Source organism: Myodes glareolus, chromosome 9, assembly GCF_982192425.1.
Source record: "Myodes glareolus chromosome 9, mMyoGla1.1, whole genome shotgun sequence".
Classification (NCBI taxonomy): Eukaryota; Metazoa; Chordata; class Mammalia; order Rodentia; family Cricetidae; genus Myodes; species Myodes glareolus.
This window is the reverse complement of record NC_142034.1, coordinates 17,326,061-17,349,833: the sequence shown is the minus strand read 5'-3', so window position 1 is coordinate 17,349,833 and position 23,773 is coordinate 17,326,061. Positions and strand designations below refer to the sequence as shown.

Here is a 23,773-nt window from a genome sequence, read left to right as displayed (position 1 = left end):
GGGAGGTCCCGGGCAGCTCGCGGAGCAGCTGCTAGTGGCTGTGGGTCCCCGCAAGATCTCCAGGGTGGCAGCGCCATGCGGCCGGGGGAGTCAGGGTCCCCAGGCGAGCAGCAGAGTAAGGCGGCTGGATGCGGTGAACGGCAGAGTAAATGGACATAAGGCTATACATAAAGCTAGACATTTATTACTTAAAGAAAGGGAGACATAGACAAACATAGAGAGAACAAAGACACACGTACACACGACACGAAACAAACACACACGCACACATGCGAGAGAGAAGATGGCGGTGGGGGGAGGTGGGGTCAGAAGTGGCTGGGGTGGGCATGGTTAGTTCTTAAAGTGTCCCAATGGAATAACACTGTGTGCTTCTTACATGCCAAGAATTAGCCTTGGTGGTGGAGATACGGCAGTGAATAGCATACTGGATGGAGGCCTGGTTGTGGACTCCCTGTCCCATGAGAGCCTGGGCCTAAGAAGAGACAGAATATGGGGGCCTCAGGGGAAGGAGTTGGGCTCTTAAGCTGTAAGAACCCCACTGCTGTGACTGACCTGCAATACTGGCTATCTTTCGGAGACACATCTGTTCCTTCACTGTAGTCTGGGAGGGGCAAGTTTTCTTCTAGCTGAGATTAGCAGTTAGAGCATTGTGTGTCTTAGTTTAGAAAACAACTGTCTGTAAACAGTTATCTAAGCTCCTAGAGCTAGAAGCAAGCACTGTGGCGTCCTTCTAAGAAGATGACATGTAACTTTGGGCACACATGTAACTTTGGGCACTTTTGTGGTTTTCTTTTCTTTCTGAGACGCATTTCTTCTCTCCCAAGCGTTTCCTCTTCTTCATCATCCTCTTCTGTCATTTCTTCAGACAAACTCACTCAGGCTTTAAAGTTGGACCTGAATTCAAATCTATTTTGCAAGCTTCAGGGATATCTTGTACTGTGTGGAAATAAGTTAGGTAGAAGATAGGTAATAGGCCTGATACACAGGAGTACCTTAAATAAAAAATATTTTAAAAAAAATGACAAGACCCTATAAGAGGAGCTGAGTTTGGAACCCCTGAGTTCACTGGTTTCAAGTTCAGAACCTTCTTGCTACATTGGCAGGAGATCATTTGGCCATTCAGTGTCAGTCAATGGGTCTCATTCCGCCTGGAAGATGGTTTCTGGCTGAGTCTGGGAGCATCAACACTGGGAGTTTGATGTATAGAGTCTGGAGCCCCCATCCCACCCACTGTCAAAAACTGCCGGTAGAGGCTTAAATTTCTCCGTTCCTTCTAGGTGGTACTGATCCAGGCGCATGTTTGAGAACATAGCTATGGACAGTTAGACACCTAGGGCAGGATGAGCCTTGAACGGTGCTGTTTCTGCCCATCTGCCTGCCCGCCCTGGAGTGGCTATGGCAGGGTCATTGAAGAAGATGGTTGTGAGTTCTCTTAGCAGTGCCAGTATAGCCAGCCTGCCTGGCAGGTGTGAGGCTATATTAAAAAGACAACCGTCCTTCTGTTTGATTATGGGACTATGTAGCAACAAATGCACCCAAGAAATCTGAACTTCCCAGGGAATCTTATACTTAGAAAGAAAAATCATCTAAAGCCTGGGCTACTCAGAACCTGGAAAAAGATTTGCAACTTGTCACAGCACTCAGAGGAGAGGTGTCACTGGCAGCAGGGCCACCCCTGGACCAGGACTGCTTAATCATGCATATCTCTTGGTTTCTGTTTAAGCTTAAACCTCACATTGGACTCCAGAGATAGACTTGGATGGTCACTGCAGCTCTTTGTTGCTCTTCGCAATGTGGCTACATTGAATAAATCTTTTTTTTTCTGCTTTTCACTATTTTCAACTCTTTTAGTTGGCCTATTAAAGATGGGTGGCAGAATCTGGCTTACCGGAGCAGCCAGATGGAACCCAAGGCATCGCACACAGTAGGTTTCTGGCTTCTTTGGAACCCACCCAACTGCAGAGGAGATGAGTCCTGTCTTATTTTTATCTTTGGGAATCAGGTCTAGCTTAAGCTCAAGACCTCTGGACTGTTGTTAGACACTGTGTCACTACGGGGGACTGCAAGGCCTTAGACATACCCCATCGCAGGCGCCATAACAGTACTCTCGGGCAAAGCTGCTCACCTTGGAAGCCTCAAACCCTGAAGCCAGCGGTTATCTTCTGAGTTAGTTCATCAGGTTTTCCTTATACCTGAGGGGCCCAGGGGGCTACAGGAGAGAGATGGCTTCAACAGGCGGTCTGGATCAGGGGTGAGCACAGATGAGCTGCAAGCTCTTTGGAGGGGTGAACAGGGTTAAAGGGGGAGAGGCCTGAGGATTGAGGGAACCTGCCAGAGACTGGGAAAACAGGCAAGTCTGGGGCCAGGTGGGGGCTGGGAATACAAGAGTGCTTTTGTGCAGCGGAGCCCAGCAGGGGCCTTAGACAGACTGGAGTCTGCCAGGGATGTGTGTGTGTCTAAGATTCTGGGCGGGAGACCCCATGGTGAGAAGGGGTCAGAGAGCAGTGGGCTAGTGGATAACTCAACCCCACCCATTTGGCCCTGGGTCAGGCCCCTTGGTGTGGTAGTTAAGTGTCCAGTTAGAAGACTGTTAACCTCAGGTCTGCTAGTCTCTCAAGCTTTCTTTCCCTGGAGCCTGCCTGGGGGAGGAGGCAATGTAGAGGAGAAGGGGCCTTGGTGCTGTTAGAGACTAAGAAACTGATTCAGGAGTCTACATGGAAATGCAGCTGATCTGGGCAGCAGCCCTGCTTCTGCAGTCCTGGACTAGAGGGGACCAGCAGGAAGAGAATGGAGATGTGGCTTCACAGAATCACTTGGGTTCCCTCGTATCTAGTCCTGTCATTTTTGATTTATATGTATTCTTCAGAATATATACATGTGTGTATGTGTGTGTATATGTGTGTGTGTGTATTTATATGTTTAAAGATGGATTCTTGCCATATTTCAAGTTGACTAGCATGTTTTACCACCCCTAGTTTGGTCTTGTTATCTTGCTTATAAATCAGGAAGCCATAGAGCCTAGAGAGATGCCTTGGTTGGTAAAGTGCTCGTGAGGCAAGCATGAGGACCCGAGTTTAGATCCCCAACACCCACATGGTAGTGCAAACCTGTAATCCCAGCACTTGGAAGGCAGATACAGGCAGATCTCTGAGTTTGAGGCCAGCCTCGTCTATAATGAGTTGCAGGCAAGCCAGGACTACATAACAAGCCTCTACCTCAAAATAAATAAACGAGCAGAGCAACTGAAGAAGACCCTTGATGTTGACCTGGCTTCCACACACAGGGCAGTATACATGCATGCATGTTCACCCAAACACATGAGCACATACACACAAAGATCTAGAAGGCATAGTTCTTCCTGTCCCACTCCTAGAAACTGTCTTAAATGGATAAATGGGAATGATTCTCTCTGCCTTGATTTACTTATATATTTACTATATAAGCTTAAAGATGGCACGGGGTGTGTGTGAACAACAGGTATGGCTAGTTACTGTTACTGTCTCTGTCACTGAGCCAATTCCCTAGGGTAAGGTCTTGCTACTGGAAGATAAGAAAGGTGTGTCCCTCCTAGTTAGCTCCAGAAGCCATGGCTCTTTGTGTGAACAGAGTCTTTGCTTTGTTTTGGTTTGGGGGTTGGTTTTATTTTGTTTTTGAGACAGGTTTCTCTGTATAGCCCTGGCTGTCCTGGAACTCACTCTGTAGACCAGGCTGGCTTCTAACTCAGAGATCCTCTTGCCTCTGCCTCACAAGTGCTGGAATTAAAGGCCATGCACCACCGCCGTCCACCTATGTCCACAGACTCTTCAGAGCTTCCTATGATCTCAAAGTAGTCCTGCTACCTGGGCCCCTGCCCACATTTGCTGGTTAGTTTTAACTGTCAAATGGATAGAACCCAGAATCTCCTGGGAAATATTAATGAGTTATCTAGATCAGGTTGCCCTGTGGCTGTGGCTGTGGGGGATTGTCTTGACTGCTCACTGAGGGAAGATTCGGACCATTGTGATAGCCAGACAAAACATGCCCAGGCTTAAAATTGTAGAACAGTGACAGTAGAGCTTTGTGTGAGATTCAGACCACCACTCTACAACTTACAATCAGGGCCATAAATGCCACATGAGAAAATTACTCATCTGCTCAGAACACATCTATGGAGAAACGGGTATCCATCAAATACTACGCTCGGGAGTATGCTGAATCCCATACATGAGAGATGCAGACCCTGGGAACTCGAAAGGTGCCTCTGGGCTCTGGTGATCCTTTAGCTTTCTTGCCTCTCTCCACCAGGTTGTCTAATTGTATTACTGCCTGCTGAGTGCCTATGAGGGACAAGTCAGGCCTGATAGGTGGGGGAGGGACCTTGGTGGTAAGACCAAGATAGCATATTAGTCAGGGATTGTGTGGGGAGCCTGAGTGACTAGGTCAGATCCTGAAGAGCAGTCAGGTTCAGATTCCTGGATGCTGCTGGGGGTGGTGCATGTCTTTAATCCCAGCACTTGGGAGACAGAGGCAGGTGGATCTCTGAGTTCGTGCCTAAACTACAGAGTGAGGTCCAGAACAACCAGGGCTGCATAGTGAGACCCTGTCTCAAAAACAAAAGCAGCTAGAAGGTGGGGAACACCTTACATCCCATCACTAGGAAGGCAGAGGCAGACGGATCTCTTGAGTTTGGGGCCAGCCTGGTCTACAGAGTGAGTTACAGGACAGCCAAGGCTACACAGTTGTCTTTAAAAAGAAAAAAGTAAAGGGGCTTGAGAGATGGCTCAACAGTTAAGAGCACTGGCTGCTCCCTCATAGAACCCAAGTTTAATTCCCAGCATCCACATAGAGAGACAATTGTCTGTAACTTCAGTACCAGGTTATTGACATTCTCTTCTGACTTCCACAGGTACCAGGCACACACATGCACAGGCATACATATAGGGAAAGCACTCATACACATTAAAAAATTATTACTGTTGGGAATCTCCGCTCAGTTTCACTCCTCTCATTCCAGACCCTGCTCCTCAGAAAGCCCACCAAGGGTCACCTCCTCCCCTGGAGCAGCTCAATACCAAATCTTCAGGGTATTTAAGACCTGGTTGCCAGACCTGTTTCTGAGAGTCACCCGAAGTTGCTTTGCTCTATTTATTAAAATCTGGACTTATTAATTCTGTTTGATTTGACTTATTGCATCAGCAGAGGAACCCAATAAGTAGGAATTCAGTACTTGTCAATTATTATTTCTTGTTTTGTTTGAGACAGGGTCTCATTATATAGCTCTAGCTGTCCTAGAATTCACTTTGTAGACCAGGCTGGCCTTTAACTCACAGAGATCTGCCTTCCTCTGCCTCGTGAATACAGAAATTAAAGGGTACACCACAGCCAGGTTGTGGTGGTACATGCCTTTAATCCCAGCACTCGGGAGGCAGAGGCAGGTAGATCTCTGTGAGTTTGAGGCCAGCCTGGTCTACAAAAGCTAGTTCCAGGGCAGGCTCCAAAGCTACAGAGAAACCCTGACCCAAAAACCCAGAAGAATGAATGAATAAATAAATAAAGTGTGAGCCACTACAGCAGACTAAAATTTAAAAACTTTAATTTAGTTTTTTCTTGCTGTTTTTTGGGTTTTTTTGGGGAGGGTGGGGAGGTTGGGAGTTTTTTTGTTTTTGTTTTTCAAGATAGGGCTTTTCTGTATAACAGCAGTGGTTGTTCTGGAACTCACTCTGTAGACCAGGCTGACCTCGAACTCACAGAGATCTGCCTACCTCTGCTTTCGGAGTGCTGGGATTTAAAGGCGGGCACTGCCACACCTGGCCAAAAATGAAAAATCTTATGAACAGAAAAAAGAAAAAGATTCCTGGATGGCAACCCACAGCCTGTTCTAACTACTATCTCACCCAGTCGACATTCCACAGACAAGAACTTTCACGTGTGCCGCACCCAGTAAACACCTGGAGAACAGACCCAAGCTCTCCAGGTGCCCAGTGTACACTCGAGGCTGGGGAAAGGCTAGCCAAGCTCTTCGGCCTGGAGTGGAGACGCTGGGCCAGCTGGACACAGCCACTTGGTTCCTTTTAGTCTAGGGCTCTACTCCACCAAAGGTCAAGGGTGGATTGGAGCAGTTGAGCATTTTGAACTTAAAAGGAAAGTTCAAAATTTTTGGGTCACTGTTGAAGGGACTGGACCCAATCTGGCTTGAAACAGGATCCCATTCTAACCGAAGCTGTCTTGGAACTCGCTGTAGACCAGGCTGGCCTCGCAGTCACAGAGGGTCTCTCGTCTCAGTCTTCCGAGTTTGCAAGCGTGGACCAGAGGAAAGGAGAGCAGAAGTCCCAGAGGTGAAGTGTACACCTTTTTCAGGCTGTCGGCGCAGAGGCACCACATTCCAGGTTGGGGAGGCCTTGGAGAGCACCCAGGGTGATACCTGCACACCAGCTGGGTGACAGAAAGTTCTGGAGACTCCGTCCCACCCAACTGCAGTTTTTTTTTTTTTTTTTATTCAGCTCATTCCTTGGTCCTCTCCTTTACTTGCTGTGGTGCCTCAGGTGAGCCTCTACCCTCCCTGAACTCCATCACCAGCTTGTATCTGAATCCTGTTGAATCCTAAACTGAGCTAAGGGCAATGAGCCTATGAGACGTGAGCATTCGGATCCTGTGGCAGCCTGAGCTCTCAGTCCCTGGTCTGTCTGCTCTGAGCTTACTCCAGGGTCCTGCTGACAGCTGGCACATTCCTGTGGCTTCTCTAAGTAGGAGTTTGTACCCCAAAGTCCTGGGAGTCAAAATCTGGACTCTAGACTTGGGGAGGAAGTCTGCACGTCTTGCATCCTGAAAGGGACTTGCAACCATCTCTTAGCCTCTGGGAGCTAAAGGCAGGTTGAGAGTCAAAGGAGCAGTTTACACTAACACAGATTTCAGACTGAGCTGGAGGAAGACAGGCAGGGAGTCCCCCTGAAGGGAAGGACCTAGGGACAGTAGACAGAATTCTCAGGTGACCATGATGGATAGGTCAGCAAAAGACAACAAAGGCCACAGTGCTCCCCAGTGATGGGACAGGAGAGGGATGGCTCCTTTAGGTTAAATGATAAATTTCCGAAAACCACACAGCCTGCAGTCAAACTTGAACATCTTGAAGCTGACTTCTCAAAATAGTTTCTTTTTTCCTTTAACCCACTCCCTCTGGGACCGTCTCTGAGCTGTGGAAGGTCTGCCTGAGTAGCCTTGTGGGGAGATTGCTGTGTCAGAGTCAGGAGATAGAAAGGGTGGGGTCCACCCAGGTCAGTCTGAGCTGGGCAAGACTCTGACTTGGAGAGGGTGGAGTGGAACAGTCCCGTGTTTCTCTTTGGGCTCACACTTGTAGCTGCGTGGAGCAAGAGCTGGCCAGGTCTTGTAAGCCTCCTCCCAAGTATCCAGTTACATCCTCACTGTCCCTTGTCCTCTTTTCCTAAGCTTCGCTGTGGGTCTGGCCTGCTAGGTAGAATTGCTTCCCTGGGCATCACTGGCTGCTGAGGATGCTGAGAGTGCAGACAACCCTTATGTAACGTGAGCAAAGACACCAGTTGCCCGGCTTCTGCACCATTCATCCCATGGTAGTGTTTATGGACATGCATCTATGCAGTCATCAGCCAGTTACAACAGGCATCAAGACACTTGTATTGGGACTTGTTTACACTTCGGGATGCCATTTTTGTACATAGTTAAACTTGGAAAGATTCAGATGATGGGGCGGTGGGGGTTATATTTTCCTCTTGTGGCATCTGGTATCTCAATCATGATTAATGTGGCCTGAACAGATCTCATGGGTACTGAGAGGGAACAAGGCAGGCAAGGTGGTCACGAGTAAGGGAGACCCCAGATGTCCAAACAACAAAGACGGTAGGGAGAGCATTCTATTTCCTGAATGGCTCCATAGACTCTGGGTTGTGCCATCCCTGACATGTAAATGTTTTAAGTCTTGATACTGGACCTTTTGACCCCTTTGACCATGGCCCCTTTGACTGGTCACTGTGAGCTCAGGGAGCAGAACCGCTAGGGGTCCCAAAGCTGTGAATGACTTGATACTAAGGTACTCCACATAGATAATAGGTAGATTAGTGTGAATTTATTAAACATTTGAAGATATATCTTAGTATCAAGTCCCCAGATCCAGAAGGAGACCGTCTATGTGCCAAGCATCTAGCAAGGAACTTGGCACATAACAGGCTGTCAGTTGGGAACTGTCCCACCTCTACATGGTGAGTAGGCCACCGGCACAGGCTCTGGTGCTTTTTTATAAGAAGACGAAAGTCTGGATACTGAGTGCCTCAAATTTCAGCCCTCCTGACAGCCTGTGATCGTATTCTGTTGGCAGCTGAGCCCCAAGATCCTTTTGTTTTCTCTTTGTGTGTGTGTGTGCGTGTATATGTATGTGTCTGTGTGTGCACACGTGTGTGCACAGGTAGCTGCCAAAGCATGCTATACTGTAGCATATGGAGATCAGAGGACAGTTACCTTTCACGTTTAAGATGGGATACCTTTTTATGTTGTTTGCTATTGTATATGCCAGGCTGGGTAGCCTTGGAAACTTAAATACTCAACTGTCTCTATTGCCTGTCTTGATGTAGGAGCATGAGGACCACCTCTCAGTCTAGGATGAATTCTAGACCCTGGGTTGGCCGTTTTTTGTTTTGAGATAATGTTTCACAGCCTAGCCCAGGTGGCCTGAAACTATGTAGTCCAGGTTGACCTTGAACTCTAAGCAATCCTCCTGGCCCAGCTTCCCAGATACTTGAATTACAGCTAGGTACCACCAAGTTGGCTTCACAGGGTCTTTAGGCCATGAAGGACTGGGCCAGAAGTCAGTGTAGGACAATCGTCCAGTTTTGATTGTGCTCTCTGCCAAGAATCTAAGCCAGGTAGTGGTCACAGACATGACCAGTTGGCAGCATACAGTGAACAGTCCTGACTACAACAGACTTGAACGAGACTCTGCTAGTATGTTGCACTTGCTGGCTTCTTGCCCCCTGAGCACTCTCCTCAGCCGGGAATATGGCGGAAAGTTTAGTTTTTATTTTTCCAGCAAATGAACCTCACAAGGCTGCAACTGTGAGCATGTCTTTGTTTTCCCAGCAGTTGGCACAGGGCGATGCTTGGTGAGGGGACAACAGAGGACTAATGGCACCTCTCATGTTTACACACAGTGGGTCCTGTGCTGGCAACTTGATAGAGCCATGTCACACTTTTGATGTGGGGTATGCGCCAGAGAAGACTTCTCACGGACATGGGCTTAAGCCAATAGAAAGTCTTTTTTCTACACTGGATATTTGGGATCCCATTATAACCCTCAGCCTTTCTCTGGGTGAGCTCTTAAGCACAAAAACCATGTCCTAGGTTGACATACTTCAGTTAACAAGAACAGCTAGCCAGAAGCAGAACTACAGAAGCCAACAAAAAGATTAGTACATTTAGAGACTTTCCCAGAACTATGGACTTTGATGGATTAGGTTTTTGTTTTCATTTTTGGCAGGTGGTGCTGCCCGAATGGCATTCCGTCATGGAGTCAGTTGTGCTAAGACCTGGGACTCTGTTACAAGGGTGTTGGCTTGTGCTCTGCTAACTGAGCAGTACCGAAACGTCCTCTGACTGGTGGAGGAGGGATCCATTTCTGTTCCAGAAGCATCCTGGGATTAGGCTGTTCAGTTAGGGCGACACAATTTACCTATAGTTGGCAGATTCTCATAGTCCACAAAGGTGACAAGATTTGTGAGGAGAGCTATCTAGAGAAAGCAGTCCCAGCATGGCTAGGTGTGTATAGGAGCCCCAAGACATGTGGAACCAAGAAGGTAGGCCCCAGGGGGCGCAGGGCGGTTGTGTGGAGCAAGGGGCTTCCTTCCCTTGGCTGACTGTAAGGGCTGTGTGGCAGCAGCACCTCCCCAGGGGCCTGCAGGTGCTCCTTTGTGGGCTATAGTAAGCCAAGAATCTGAGTTGCCAGAACTTGGAAGGGCCAAGGAGCAGAGCCTTATTACAGAGATAGGGAAAGATTGCCCACAGCAGGAGCCAATGAAAAGACACAATTGTTATTTCCAAAAAGCTCCACAGTGGAGCGTTCAGGAAACAATAAAACGTATTACAGTTTTACAGTGTTTTGATCACTTGTGACAGGAGAAGGTGAGTCTTTGTGCTGTCTCAGCCCTGCCCCAAGCGACTCTTCGGAAGCTTTTTGGGAAATCAGGTATGCACTGTTTTCCAAAATCCAGACTCTGTGTCCAGTGCTCTGCGTTGCCATCTGACCCGTTGCATAATACTAAGTAACTGGATTGATTGTCTTCGTGAAATTTCCGTTTTCTGTGCTACCGGCCAGCACCCCAGCTGTTGGGAATGATGTAGGTCTTCTGGGACATCCAGTGGGCTGTTTTTGTCCCAGGTCTCTGGATGCGGGGGGGTGGGGGGTGGGGGGTGGGGAATTAACTAAAGTGTTACACACTTACACACTTTGTGCTGTGGACACTGACACAGGAGTCACACACATGCTGAAACAAGATGATTAAGACTAGTTTGCGCTGTTGACAGGCAACGGGAGCCCTCCCCTCCCCCAGTCTCTGCGAGGGTGGCGGAATTCTGGGCTCCTCCTCTTCCCCACCAGACCAGGGGAGGGGGTCTTCTTAGGAAAGAAAAGAGCTGGTGCTTAGAGGCTAAAAACAGGCAGAAGAGGCAGGATGGAGCGGGTGCTGGAGACTCAGGTCTGGCCACCTGAGTCAGTCGCGCGCCCCAGTCCTCGGTTGGCCAGGCCACGCAGCAGTCCAGGTCTCGCCACGCGGTGAAGTTCTGCGGAAAGTTTTGCAGTTGCTTTGCAGCCCGCGCCAGCAGGAGAAGCTGTGACGCAGCGTCTGGGGCTTCAGGCCCGGGCAGAAAAGAGAGGGAAGACGAGGCGGGAAGGAATTAAGAAGCAGAGTGGAGGAAGATAAAAGAGCGCACGTTGAGGATGGTCCTTGTGGACCACGCTGATTCTCCTCTCCTGCTCGCCCCCCTCCGATCCTTCCAGACGCGCGCTCCCTAGGGCCGGGTCCCGAGCCCCGCGCCCCCCGCACCTCCTCCTTCTCCTCCCACGCTGCCCGCTTCCCTTCCCCTCTGCCCCTCAAACCCTCCTCCCGGGTTCGGCGCTCCTCCCTCCGCCCTCCCTCCGTGGGGCCTGCCTCCTCCCTCCTCTCCGGGAGGCATCACATCGTCCCGACCCGGAGGAGGACGCGAGCCCCTCGCCGGCGGTCATCCGAGCCCAGCATCAGGGCTGCCACCGCGCGCCGCAGGGCCGTGCGCCCTCGGTCCTCGCGTCCTCCGAGCGCCGCAGGGATGGGGCCCATCCGACCGGCCCCCTCGCCCTGGCCTCGTCACCTGCTGCGTTGCTTCTTGCTTCTCGGGGCACTGCATCTCGGCCACCCGGGGGACGCCGCCACCGCCCCCGCCGCCCTCCCGGGTAAGGCGCTGCCAACTTGGCCAACTTCGGGGGCCAACCCAAGGGAGAGTGGGGCCTCTCGACTTTTTCCTCTTTTTTTTTTTCCTGACTCCCTTATTTTCTGGAGAAAAGTTTTTTTTTTTGTTTGTGTGTGTGTGTGTGTGTGTGTGTGTGTGTGTGTGTGTGTGTGTGAGACTGGATTTTTAAAAATCGTCTCCGCTTTTCTGGAAGCGAAGGAGATGGGAGGAGGAGCGCGCCTGGAGGTGGGGGAGGACCTGAGTGGAACCAGATGTGGCAGGCGGCGGGGGAGGGGATCCTGGGCATTGCGGCCTGGGAGGGAGAGGGAGGGAGATGGAGGACTGGCGACTTGCGTCCAGGCCACCCGGACCCCTGCGTCCGCCCCGCGCTGCTCCGGGTATGGTGGGATGCAGCCGGAAAGCCAGAGGCGCATTGTTTCACACTCTGTACGTGAGAGGGCAGCCTCCTGGGCAGCGTCTGGCAGGGTCTTTACATTTTCTTTCTTGGTCTTCAAGGACGGCTTGTGGTGTAAGATTTCTGCACCCAGTGGGACAGTTTTGTGTCCATGTGCGGCCGTGTGTGCGCCTGTGTGTGTGTGTTCGTGCTCTCACTTGGTGTGAGCATTTCTGACCAAACTGGCACTTCTCCAGAGCTGCAAAAGAGCTTCTAAAGATGCAAAATCACAACCCGCAGAAACCAATCACACAAGGCCCCCATACTATACCCTTCTCTTTTCCGCTCTCTCTCTCTTCTTCTTTTCTCAAGAAGTAACTGAAAAGTGAGGTCAAACGGGTCCCTCTTGAGAAGTAGCTGAACATAGGTGGTATTCAGAAAATCCCCGAGAGAATTTTCAGAAGTTAAAGAAAAAAATGTACTGGGTGCTGCCTCCACATCCCCTTTTATTTAATTGGGGGCTGGGGTGAGTGGAAAGGGTTGGGACAGCATCTGCTCTTTGGGCTAGGACCAGGGACCCTCGGAGAGTCTGAGGCCTTCCCAGTGGCCTGGTGTGTTGTGGGCATCTGCTAAGGGGAAAGGAAGGGTCTGGGTGAGCCACAATCACATAGAAGACCTCACTACAGTCATATAGATGACCTACCTCCCAACCCACCTGGACCTGGAGCCTGGGCAGACAGGAAGGAAGCAGGCATGTGCGGCCTGTCTCTCACCTCTGGGTCTTCTCTGCTGTAAAGAGTATAGGACCGCAGGATCCGAGGGAGGAGGGAAAGGGTGGCCATTCCAAGAGCCCTAGACTGGATTTTAAAGCCAGGCCCTGGGAAAGAGCTGGGCCAGAGAATGCTGACTCGGTCTTTTCCCCCAGGGAGCTTTTGACAGAGGGAGTGGAGGTGCCTGATGAGGGGCCCAGTCAGGGAGGAAAAGGAGGCCTACAGTGTCCCTGTGATTCCTGGTCTCTGCTTCTGTCCGTTCCTGCTCTCTCAGACTGTGTCCTACACACGAACTACCCATAGCCTGGGCTGTTGCATTCTCTGGATTTCCCTCCCCAGCCTGGACTGGGCTATAGGAGCTGGGGATGAGGAGCCGCCACCGAAGCACCTGAACAGGAGGGTGACATCACACAGCTTCCCTCTCAGTGCCTACAACACGCCCAGCCAAATTCTGGAAGTGGGCAGGGTTAGGGCAGGAGCATTCAGCCCCTCATCTGGAAGACTGGTGCAGGGCCTGTGGGTTCATCTTTACTTCCTCAGGGATCCCATAAAGCAAGCCCCTGCTGCGATGCTGGTCCACTCTCCATGGACACAGCACCAAGCCGAGTGCTTTAGAAGAGTTAAGATGCATCCTTAGAGAAAATGAAATCTGTCAGGAGAATGACAGAGGTTGAGCCATGGGTGTGGGGTGAAGGCTCCATCGGTGAGTGCCCTTTCTCAGCCTGGAGGCCCCGTTACATGCTTAGCGCCCAATTTCTCACTTAATGGTGAGGTAGGTGTCTTTGGACCCATTTTGCAGAGTAGAAAATGGAGTCTTAAGAGGAATCTGATGGTTTATTTCGGACACATCTAGTAAGTGTAAGGCTGGGCCCAGGGATGCTTGATGAGTAGAAACAGGAGGCTGTGGTCCAAGGAGGAGCAGGGAGGGTCAAAGACAGCAGGTCAGAAAGGGAGTGGTACAACTAAGTATCATGTGGAGGCTTCCTAGTTCCTGAAGGAGAACTGGCCGGGTGCCTCGACAGCCCCAATGAAGACCCCACTTGCAGGCTGACCGTGGGACTCCAAGTGCTGAAGGTTTCTTAGAACAAGAATGAGCTCTGGATTGGAGGAGGGGATCTGCTGCCCAGGAGGAGGGGATCTGCTGCCCAGGTGGAGCCATCAGGAGGCCTTGGGAAGTCCTCCCGTGGCGAAGGACTTCTGTCGAAAGGGCACTCAGAGGAAACAGGCATTCCGTCCGAGAGGTATTGGGTGCTTGTCATTGCCACCAGAGTCACTAGGCAAACCTCTGCATGTCCAGCCAGAGCCCGACTCAGCCTGTCCTTCCCCGGGAAACTCTGCCTTCCTGCTCTAGCAAGCTGCCAAGGCCACTGTGCTCTGCGCTGGGTTTCTGTTCTAGCCTGAGTTCTCCTGGGCAAGGGCAAGGTGTGTGAAGTGGGTAGGAAGCCTGGGTTTGGTCCCAAGCGCTCATACCAGAGAAGTCCGGTGCTCACAAGTTGGCGTGACTGCGGGATAGGATGGAGAAGCCTTGAACTTCTCAGGTTCTCCACTTGAATCCATCACTGGTGTGAACATCGGGGAGGGGCGAAGTGACCACAATAACCGCGGTTGTTTCTATGGTGGTGGCTCCTCAGAGCTCCTAACCCTGGGAAGACCTTACCCTGGGAGTCAGAGTTAAAGCTGTTCAGTGATTTGTCAAGACCTCACCCCTAGAAAGTGGGAAATGGAGCTGGGCACAGGTGAGGCAAGAGCGAGCGAGCGCCTAAACCTCGCAGTACCGGACTGAAACAAAAGTGCTGCAGAAGGCAGGAAAATTGCCCTGGAGCGCTAAACTTAGGATACCGCTGCCGTATGTATGTTAGCTAGCTTGTCACTATGACTCAGTGCCTTCATCTAAACAACTTAGGGAAGAGCGGTTTATTTTGGCTCTGAGCTGCTAAGACTTCAGCCTCAAGTCAGTTGGTTCCATTGCCCATAAGCCTGTGTGAGGCAGAAGCATAACAAAGGGGCGTGGCTGCAGAGGAAGACTGCTCAGCTCACACCAGCCAGGAAGATGGGGGGTCCCTAAGATGTTCCTCCCCAAGGAGGTATTGATAAAAAGTGCCAAATGCCTAAAGGTGCTCCAGCCAGGCACCTCGGCTCCTCGAAGTCAGGATCTCACATATTCATTTGCTCATTCATTCATTCATTCATTCATTCGTGTTTCCTGAGTCTGTACAGTGATGAGATCAAGATGACTAAAGCCTATTCTTCCTTTGAGTCTAACCACCCCTGTTCTGCACGGCTCATGGGGGGCTCCCCTCGACTTGGGGGGCATATCAGTGGTAGGAAATGTGTTCCTGTTTAGGCCTTCATGAGATGAGGAGGGTCCACTTTCTCATAACGGAGTCCTATAAATCTGGGTGGAATGGACCACTGGAGTTGTGACATAGCTCTCGGAAGTCACCCTGAGCTCTGCAAATCCTAGGATTCTAGATACTCCTCGGCAGGCTAGAAGGGGCTGCATGGTCGTGTCTGTGGTCCCGGAAAAGCTGGGGACAGTCAGCTCCAACACCCTAGCAAGTAGACTGGGCTGCGTTCTTCAGCCAGCTCCTCGGGGCCCCAGCTGGAGCACTCACGGTTGGTTTCTTTCTACCTTAGTCTTCAGGACCACTCTGTCCTCTCCTGGGGCCCTTGGCTTTGCTCCTTCAAAGTACAGACCCTCAAAGCTGGAGAGATGGCTCAGTGGTTAAGAGCACTCTTCCAGAGGACCAGGTTTTGATTCCTAGCACCCTTAAGGCAGTTCACAGCTGTCTGTCGCTCCAGTACCCTGGGGATCTGGTACCTTCTGGCCCCTGAAGGCACCAGGAACACACGTGGTGCACAGACATATATGCAAGACAAAACATTTGTACCCACACCAATTAAATCTAATTAAAAAAAAATAAAAAGGCAAATCCTCCACTGGCTTGACCCACACTTTCTGACAGCCTCTTTCTCCTTCACTCTTCTGGCATCTGTGAAACCACAACCCCACCCCACCCCACCCCAGCCTCCCTGTCACCTTCCCAGCATGCTCTGCTTCATCCTCTCTGAGTCCCTCTCACCTCCAGGCCTTTGCCCACTGTACCTTCCGCCAAGCAGGTCCTTCCCGAGTTCCCCTGAGCTTTCCCTCAAGACTCAATAGATCCTGAGAATTCCTAGGAGAGGAGACAACCCCAGCCATCCCCGACAACTGTAAACCTAAGAATAGCGAAGGACGGCACCTCTTGCACTTCTTGGGAAGCGTCCCGAGAGGTGTAGTGGGTTGCGTCCGTGATGGGCTGAGAGTTGTGTTAGTTTCTTCATTGCTGTGGTAAAATACCCGGCACAGACAACTTAAAGAGGAAGAGAAAATTACTTTGGTCCCCAGTTTCTGGGACCAGTCTGCGGTCACTTGGTTCAAGTTGCTTTAAGCCTGAGGCAAGGTCAAAGATCATGGTGGAGGGAGGTGGCAGAGAGCTACCCGCCTCCTGGTGGCTGGAAAAGCAGAAAGAGGAACAGGCACAGGCCAGGGAGCAACTCTTAACCTCTCTCCACCCCAACGCCCCACCACCTTTAGTGAGGTTCCATTTCCTGTGTGGTGGGTTCAGCAACCATTGATGAGGTTTGAGACCTCAGAGTCCAATCAACTCCCCAGAGCCTATCAGTTTGGCAAACAAGACTTTATGTAACACGCCTTCGGGGACATTTCAGGTTCAAGCCACACTATTTCCTACAGGGAAAACTCTAAGCCAGATTTTGGTGTCCACAAGGCGTTTAGAAGGATAATTGGTGTGGTGTCTTGCGGACTGAGCAGGGGTGTAGGTGTAATCCAGCCTATCCGCTTTCCCTCTCAGTCCTCTGGAGCTATTAGTGGCCCAGAATCCTTGAGACGGAATTCATTGACCAACTGTGTGGCCCCAGGCTCTGGTTCTTCTTTTGTCAGTGAGAACAAGAACACGCCACCTTGAGGGGGAACAGGGGAGTCACACACAAGTCAGCTGGTAGATGCCTAAGATCCATGTCCTATATGCTATCAGGCACTAAGTTACTGCGGTTTTAGTGCTAATAGAAAGAAAACCCATGAATATCAAGGGACTCAAATATGATAAAATCCGGTCCTCGGCACCCTCAGTCCTAGGCTGGAGAGATGGCTCAGCACTGTTAAACACGCTCACCGCTCTCACATGACACCTAGGTGTGGTTTCCATCACCCAAGTCAAGCGGCTCACTACCATCTGTAGCTCTGGTTTCCAGGGCATCCAGTGCCCTCTTCTGGCCTCCGTGGGCACCAGGCACACATGTGATCATCCTGCCCCTTCCTCCCAGCTCTGGATAGCAGGTGCAACCATCACTCCACAGCCAGATGTTTCCATGGGTGTTTGGCGCCCAACCTCAGGTCCTGGTGTCCCTTCAAGCCTGTATGCATCTGAAAGTCACCTGTAAATATAAAATATAAAAAGTAGCCGGGCAGTGGTGGTGCACACCTTTAATTCCAGCACTCGGGAGGCAGAGGCAGGCAGATCTCTGTGAGTTTGAGGCCAACCTGGTCTATAAGAGCTAGTTCCAGGACAGGCTCCAAAGCTACAGAGAAACCTTGTCTCAAAAAAAAAAAAAGTAAATATAATTACCAAATTGGAGATGGAGAATCCCACCCTTGGTGGCCCTGTGTCCCTCAGGTCCTTATTTGCCACACTCTCCTCCCTGTGACTTCACTTTCTTACTTAGCCCTCATTGTGGGTGCCTGGGGGCCTTTGTCCCTGGAGTGGGCAGTGCTAAACCCAAGGCTGTCCCAGACTGCCCTTAAACGTCAGTGTGCTTGCTTTCCTCAGAGCCTGGGCTGGCGGCTTTCTGCAGGTCTGTCTCTGTGGCTGGCTTACATCTGAGTGTGAGTGCCCGAGGCTGGAGGGTCGCCTTCAGCCAGAAGCTTCCTCTGAATCTTGTGGCTGCCACCCTTCCCAGCCCTGGGGTGGCTGCTTCCTCCCTTGCTCGCCTAGAAGCGCCTCTCTTTCAGCAGGGTATTTTGAAGGAAGCGAGCATTCTGGGAGTCTGTCTGAGGGCTTACATATACTAAACACATACGTGTACCTCAAAGCTGTATCCCACTTTTTAATTCCTGCACGGCGGGGCGGGTTCAATGCCTGAGACACGGTGGTGTTTAGTAGATATTTATTGAGTTGGAAGAAATTAAAGCGAGCGCACAAGTGTCCCCAAAGACAATAAAGACTAGTTAGATGGTGTCATTGTCATGAAGCGCATACGCCATTGGGTTAAGATAAATGGTAGGAAGTCTACTGGAAGAGGCTAATCTCCAGAAGGAAAAGTTTTGAGCTCTTGTAAAAATGCAATGTGAGACTCACCGGGCACAAACTTCGATAGGAAATGAAACCCTTACTTTTAAATGTTGGGAAAATACGGATTTTACAATGCTGGGGAAGGGCATTCAATGGTGGAGAACATGGTTAGCATGTGAGAAGAGAGGATCAGGGTTCAGCTCCCAGCTCTGCACCTCCCACCAAAAAGGAAGAAAAAGAAAGAAAAGAGAAATTTAATTTCAACTTGGAGCTAAACACTCCTGAAGGAATTCAGATGATTTACTGGTGTGTAGAAGGTTCAAAGATGGCGAGAAATTAAATTCATTTTCAGAGGGGGAGGGATGGCTCAGTGGTTAAAAGCATGTACTGACTGCTTCTGCAGAGGACCCAGAAGAAAATCTATTGAGCAAGACACGCAATAAGAATCTATGGCCTGTACACATGTGTATCCATACACACACACATATGTGCACACACAAGCATGTGCATGCCCTAAACCAAGGGTCAGATGTTCACCAGTTTTATTTTGTGTGACATTTACAAAGTGCATTTCATTAAAATGAACAAACAAAGCAGGCCGCTCTGAGATCTCTGGCAGGAACAGACACTTGGCTGACAGCTAAGAGACCCCTCTGAAATGCCTAGGAAAATGCAGGCAAATGAATTCGAGAGTAAACATACAAAACAGTTGGCTCCGTGTGAATGAATGAGCCCCAGCTTCATGCAGCAGCTTGTGGGAGGATCCTAAGGACATAAGGTTGTGTGGGGAAAATGTTTCAACATGTTCTTTCTCAAGACAACATGTTCTTTCTCAAGTCATGGGAAATCTAACATTTCATATCCAAATACTTAGCCACTCGTCAACTGCAAAGACCGTGTCTTAGTTTGGGTGAGTATTAGCTGTGATGAGACACCGTGACCAAAGCAATCTGGCGAGGAAAAGGGTTATTTGGCTTACACTTCCACAGCATCATCAAAGGAAGGCAGGGCAGGAACCTGCCGGCAGGAGCTGATGCAGAGGCCAGGGAGAAGTGCTACTTACTGACTGCTATCCATGGCTTGTCCAGTCTGTTTTCTAATAGGACCAAGACCACCAGCCCAGGGATGGTGCCACCTACAATGAACTAGGCCATCCCCGTCAGTCACTAATTAAGAAAGCAGTGGTTCTCAACCTTCCTAATGCTGTGACCTCTTAATACAGTTCCTCACATTGTGGTGACTCTGTGGTGATTTGAGAGAAAATGGAGGTGACTTTGCTGGCATAGGTATGGTCTTGTTGAAGGAAGTGTGTCACTGTGGAGGTGGGCTCTGAGATCTCATATATGTTCAAACTACGCTGGTGTCTCAGTCCACTTCCTGTAGAGATGGAGAACTCTCAGCTACTTCTCTAGCACCATGTCTGCCTGCACACCGCATGTCCCACTCTGATAACAGACCGAACCTCTGAAACTGGAAGCCACTGCCTCAATTAAATGTTTTCTTTATGAGAGTTGCCGTGGTCATGGTGTCTCTTCACAGCAGTAGAAGCCCCAACTAAGACTGCCCCCATCCATGACATTATTTTGTTGCTACTTCATTACTGTAATTTCATCACTGGTATGAATCCTAGTGTAGATATCAGATGTGCAGGATATCTGATATGCGAGGCCCAAAGGTTGAGAATTGCTGCCCCAAAGGCTTGCCTGCCGCTGTATCTTATGGAGACATTTCCCCAATTGAGGTTCCTTTCTCTCGGATGACTTCAGCTTGTGCCTGGTGAACAGAAGACTACCCAGTACAGACATAGCCATATGTACCCATAATATCTTCATAGCTGAGAAATGATATACGGTGGGCTTTTTTCTAGATATGACATGTAGTGGGTTTTTTCTAGTATGTAGTCCATGTTTGGATTTTCCAGTTGTCCCATTAATGTGTGTGTGTTGGTTTTTGTTTGTTTTTTTGGAGAAGGTCTCCCTAAGTTGCCTTGGCTGGTCTGGAACTCATGAATCTCTGTCTGCCTTCCCCTTGGCTTCCTGAGATTTAAGGTGCATGTCACCACACCCAACTTGCATTTGCTTCTTTGTTTTGAGATCCCATCTCACTGTGTAGCCTGGCGAGCTTCAAAGTCTCCATCCTCCTGCCTCTGCCTTCTGGAGCATTCAGGTTACAGGCAGTTGTCACTATACCCAGCTCCCAGTAATTTTTTTTTCTTTTCCTTCCTCCCTCTCCTCCTTCTTTAGAGTCAGGGTCTTGTCACATAACTCTGCTTGTCTTGAATTTACCACGCAGTCTAAGGTGGCCTTGAGATCCTAGCGATTCTCTGCATCCCTGTTTACTGCTTTGTTTTGAGACTGGCTCCCACGTAGCCCAGGCTGGCCTCAAACTCTGTAACTAAAGATAACCTTGAATTGATCCCTCTGCTCTTATCTCCCCAGTGCTTGGATTACAGGCGCGGGCACCACCAGTTTATGCAATGCAGGGATGATCCTAGCCTTGTATCAGATAGGCGCTCCACCGACTGAATCATGTCCCCGGGCCTCATTAATGTTTTTTTTTTCTTATAAAGGAAAACATTTAATTGGCTGTCTTACAGTTCAGAGGTTCAGTCTGTTATCATCATGGTGGGACATGGCAGTGTACAGGGAGAAATGGCACTGGAGAGGTAGCTGGAAGTTCTACATCTTGCCTCATTAATGGTTTTAAAGGCTGCTTTAAATTTAGATGTCATCTTTCAGCATTTTCCTTCGCTCTGACATCGCCGCTTGGCTGTTCCGTTTGTCTTGTCATCGTGCTGCGCTTCTGAGCTCTAGGTCAGCTGTCTTGTAAATATTGCGGTCTGCATCCCTTACCCATTACTGAATTTGTCTTTAACATTTTTTGTGGGGAAAGCCGCATGAATGTGGGTTCTCCCACTGTGTCACGTCCTCCCACTGCGTCACGTTGGTGCCACTTTGCCCCGCTCCCCACCTGTGTGTGTGTATGTGTGTGTGTGTGTTTGTGTGTGTGATACTGATTGATAGCAGAGCATCTCCTTTGGTGTCTGTCAGACCGCTCCACTCCCCCAGATGCTCCACTCCTCCAGGTGCTCACTCAGGTGCTCCACTCCTCCAGGTGCTCTGCTCCTCACCCAGGTGCTCCACTCCCCCAGGTGCTTCACTTACCCAGGTGCTCCGCTCACCCAGGCACTCCATTCACCCAGGTGCTCCACTCCTCACCCAGGTGCTCCACTCCCCCAGGTGCTTCACTTACCCAGGTGCTCCGCTCACTCAGGTGTTCCACTCCCCCAGGTGCTCCGCTCACTCAGGTTCTCCACTCCCCCAGGTGTTCCACTCACCCAGGTGCTCCACACACCTAGGTGCTACACTCCTCACCCAGATGCTCCACTCCTCACCCAGGTGCTCTGCTCTTCACTCAGATGCTCCACCCACCCACCCAGGTGCTCCACCCACCCAGATGCTCCACTCACCAGGTGCCTTTTCCTTTGTGTAGTTTGTAGATAACCTAAGGAATTTAAACTACATTTGATTAAAAAAAAAAAGCAAAATGCTGATAGCTGCACTATTCATAAAAGCACAAAGTAGGTGGGCCGTGGTGGTGCACGCCTTTAATCCCAGCATTCAGGAAGCAAAGGCAGGCAAATCTCTGAATTTGAGGCCAGCCTGGTCTGTAGTGTGAGTTCTAGGACAGCCAGGACTACACAGAGAAACCCTGTCTCAAAAACAAGCAATCAAACAAAAAAGCCCAAACTGAGTATTAGCCCCAAGTAAAAACTCCCGAAAGGGCTCTCCACAGGAGACTGGTGGCTTGTGTCTTCACGCGCTCTGGTACTGTAGTGCACAGTAGTGGATGAGCAACCTATAGCTTGCTACAGTGGTGTGGGGAAAGCTCCCCTGGGTCCTCTGGAAGAGCAATCAGTGCTCCCAACTGCTAACCTATGTCTCCAGCCCCCATTTAAAATTTTTATTCGGTTTGTTTGTATTGATACAGGTCTCACTGTGTAGCCCTGGCTGGCCTGGAACTCTTTATGTAGATCAAACTGGCCTTGAATTCACAAACCTCCTCTGCCCATGAGGGCTCTGAGTGCTGGAATTAAAGGCATGTGCTACCATGTCCATTTTAAGTTTTTTATCTGGGAAGCATATATTTTCTTTACCTTTTCTCCTATGCCACCCCCCACACACACACGCGCGCTTTAGGGTCCAGGTTCTGACTGTATAGCTCAAGGTGGGCCCAGACTCACAATCCTCCTGCCTCTGCCTTTTAAGTGCTAGGATTGCAGGTCTGTCTATTACACCCACTTTGACCTTATTGATACAGTTTGTAAAAGACACCTTGATCTTAAATTTGGTTCCGTCTCTAGGCCTTCAGCAGCACAGTTTAATGTCCGCAGGGCTGCAGTTAACAGTTAACTAATTTAAACAAAACTGCAAAATGACAAGAAAAAAAAGCATGTACATAGCTTATGATATATGTTCCAGGAGCACTGGGAATATGGCCCAGTAGGTCAAGAACTGGCTGAATAAGTGTGAGATCTAATATACGACTCCCCAGCACCCATGTGAATGCTGGACAGGTGTTATGGCTCACTTGCAATCCCAGCCCTCGGAAGGCATAGACAGCTGGACCCCAGAGCAAGCAGGCTGGTCAGATTAGCTCAGTGAGTGTCAAGTCCCACGAGAGACCCTCCTCAGCATAGACGGTGGAGATTGCTACAGGCAATGTCAACGTCTGGTCTGTACATTCGAGTTCATGCACATCCACACATGCACACCCATCCATACATGCACACCACATGGGTAAAAAAAAATACTTAAAAATTACTTTTATTTGTTATTAATGGGGATGGTGCTGATGGCACGGTGCACACATAGAGGTCAGAGGACGACTTTGTGAAGTTGGGTTCTTCCACCTTGACATGGGCTTCACAGACAAACCTCAGGGCATCAGGCTTCCGCGGCAAGCACCTTTACATGCTGAGCCATCCCACCACCACAAGACCGTACTTTTATGATATCAAAAATTCTACCTATTCATAGTAAACAACTCAAACAGTGAAGAAAGCTCCATGCACTCCCCAGAGCGTTCCTAGCTTGAGAAGGCTTGAAGTGTTGCATACACCACATAATGAGACATCTTGGGGGTGCACCCAAGTCTCAGCACCGTCCGTTTATGTTTTGTTTATGTCTAACCCGAAGACAGTTCTGTTTTTTAATCTTCTGGAACTGGAGTCACAGATAGTTGTGAGCTGCCGCGTGGGTGCTGGGAATTGAACACGGGTCCTCTGGAAGAACAGTCAGTGCTCTTAACCTCTCAGCCATCTCTCCAGCCTGAAGGCAATATTTCCAATGGAGTTTTTTTGTTTTGTTTTGTTTATTTGGAGTTTTGTGATAGGATCGCATCTGTAGCCCAGGCTGGCCTCAAATTCCTAGCATTCCTTCTGTCTTAGTCTCTTAAGTGTGAGATTTACAGGACTTGAGCCTGTGTTTGGAGAGTGATTGTGTGACACTTCGCAAGGGATCACATGTGGTGATTTAGAAACTGGTGCCCGAGAGTTGACTCGTCAGCTGTGAGCTCTTCCTATTGCAGAGGGTGTGGGTTCAATTTTTACACCCACGTGATGGCTCACACCATCCATAACTTTCAGGGGATCTCCTGCCCTCTTCTGACCTCTTTGGCCACCAGGAACATACATGCTGCTCTGTCATACGTGTAGAAAAGAACCACTCACACACTAAATAAATCTCTTTTTTAAAAAAGAAAAGAAAAAAGAAAAAAAAAGAAACTTTCCAATTCTGGAGTGTTTCGGGTGGTGCCCAAAGGCAGTGTCCCCCGAGCAGGAGTTCCAGGCAGCTATGATCTGCCTGATGTGGAAGTGGGGACTGAACTTGGGTCCTCTG

At 49.8% G+C, this 23,773-nt stretch overlaps 1 protein-coding gene across 2 annotated transcripts in view; it reads left to right on the top strand.

Moving 5' to 3' along the window:
- The first annotated feature begins 11,170 nt into the window (after window positions 1-11,170).
- Mrc2 (mannose receptor C-type 2) overlaps window positions 11,171-23,773 on the top strand; it is a 56,348-nt gene continuing 43,745 nt past the window's right edge. For both annotated transcript variants that reach the window (XM_048445952.3, XM_048445951.3), the window contains exon 1: window positions 11,171-11,422. In XM_048445952.3, the coding sequence (XP_048301909.1) occupies window positions 11,299-11,422 (124 nt within the window). In that variant the 5' untranslated portion in view covers window positions 11,171-11,298. The remainder of the gene's footprint in view (window positions 11,423-23,773) is intronic.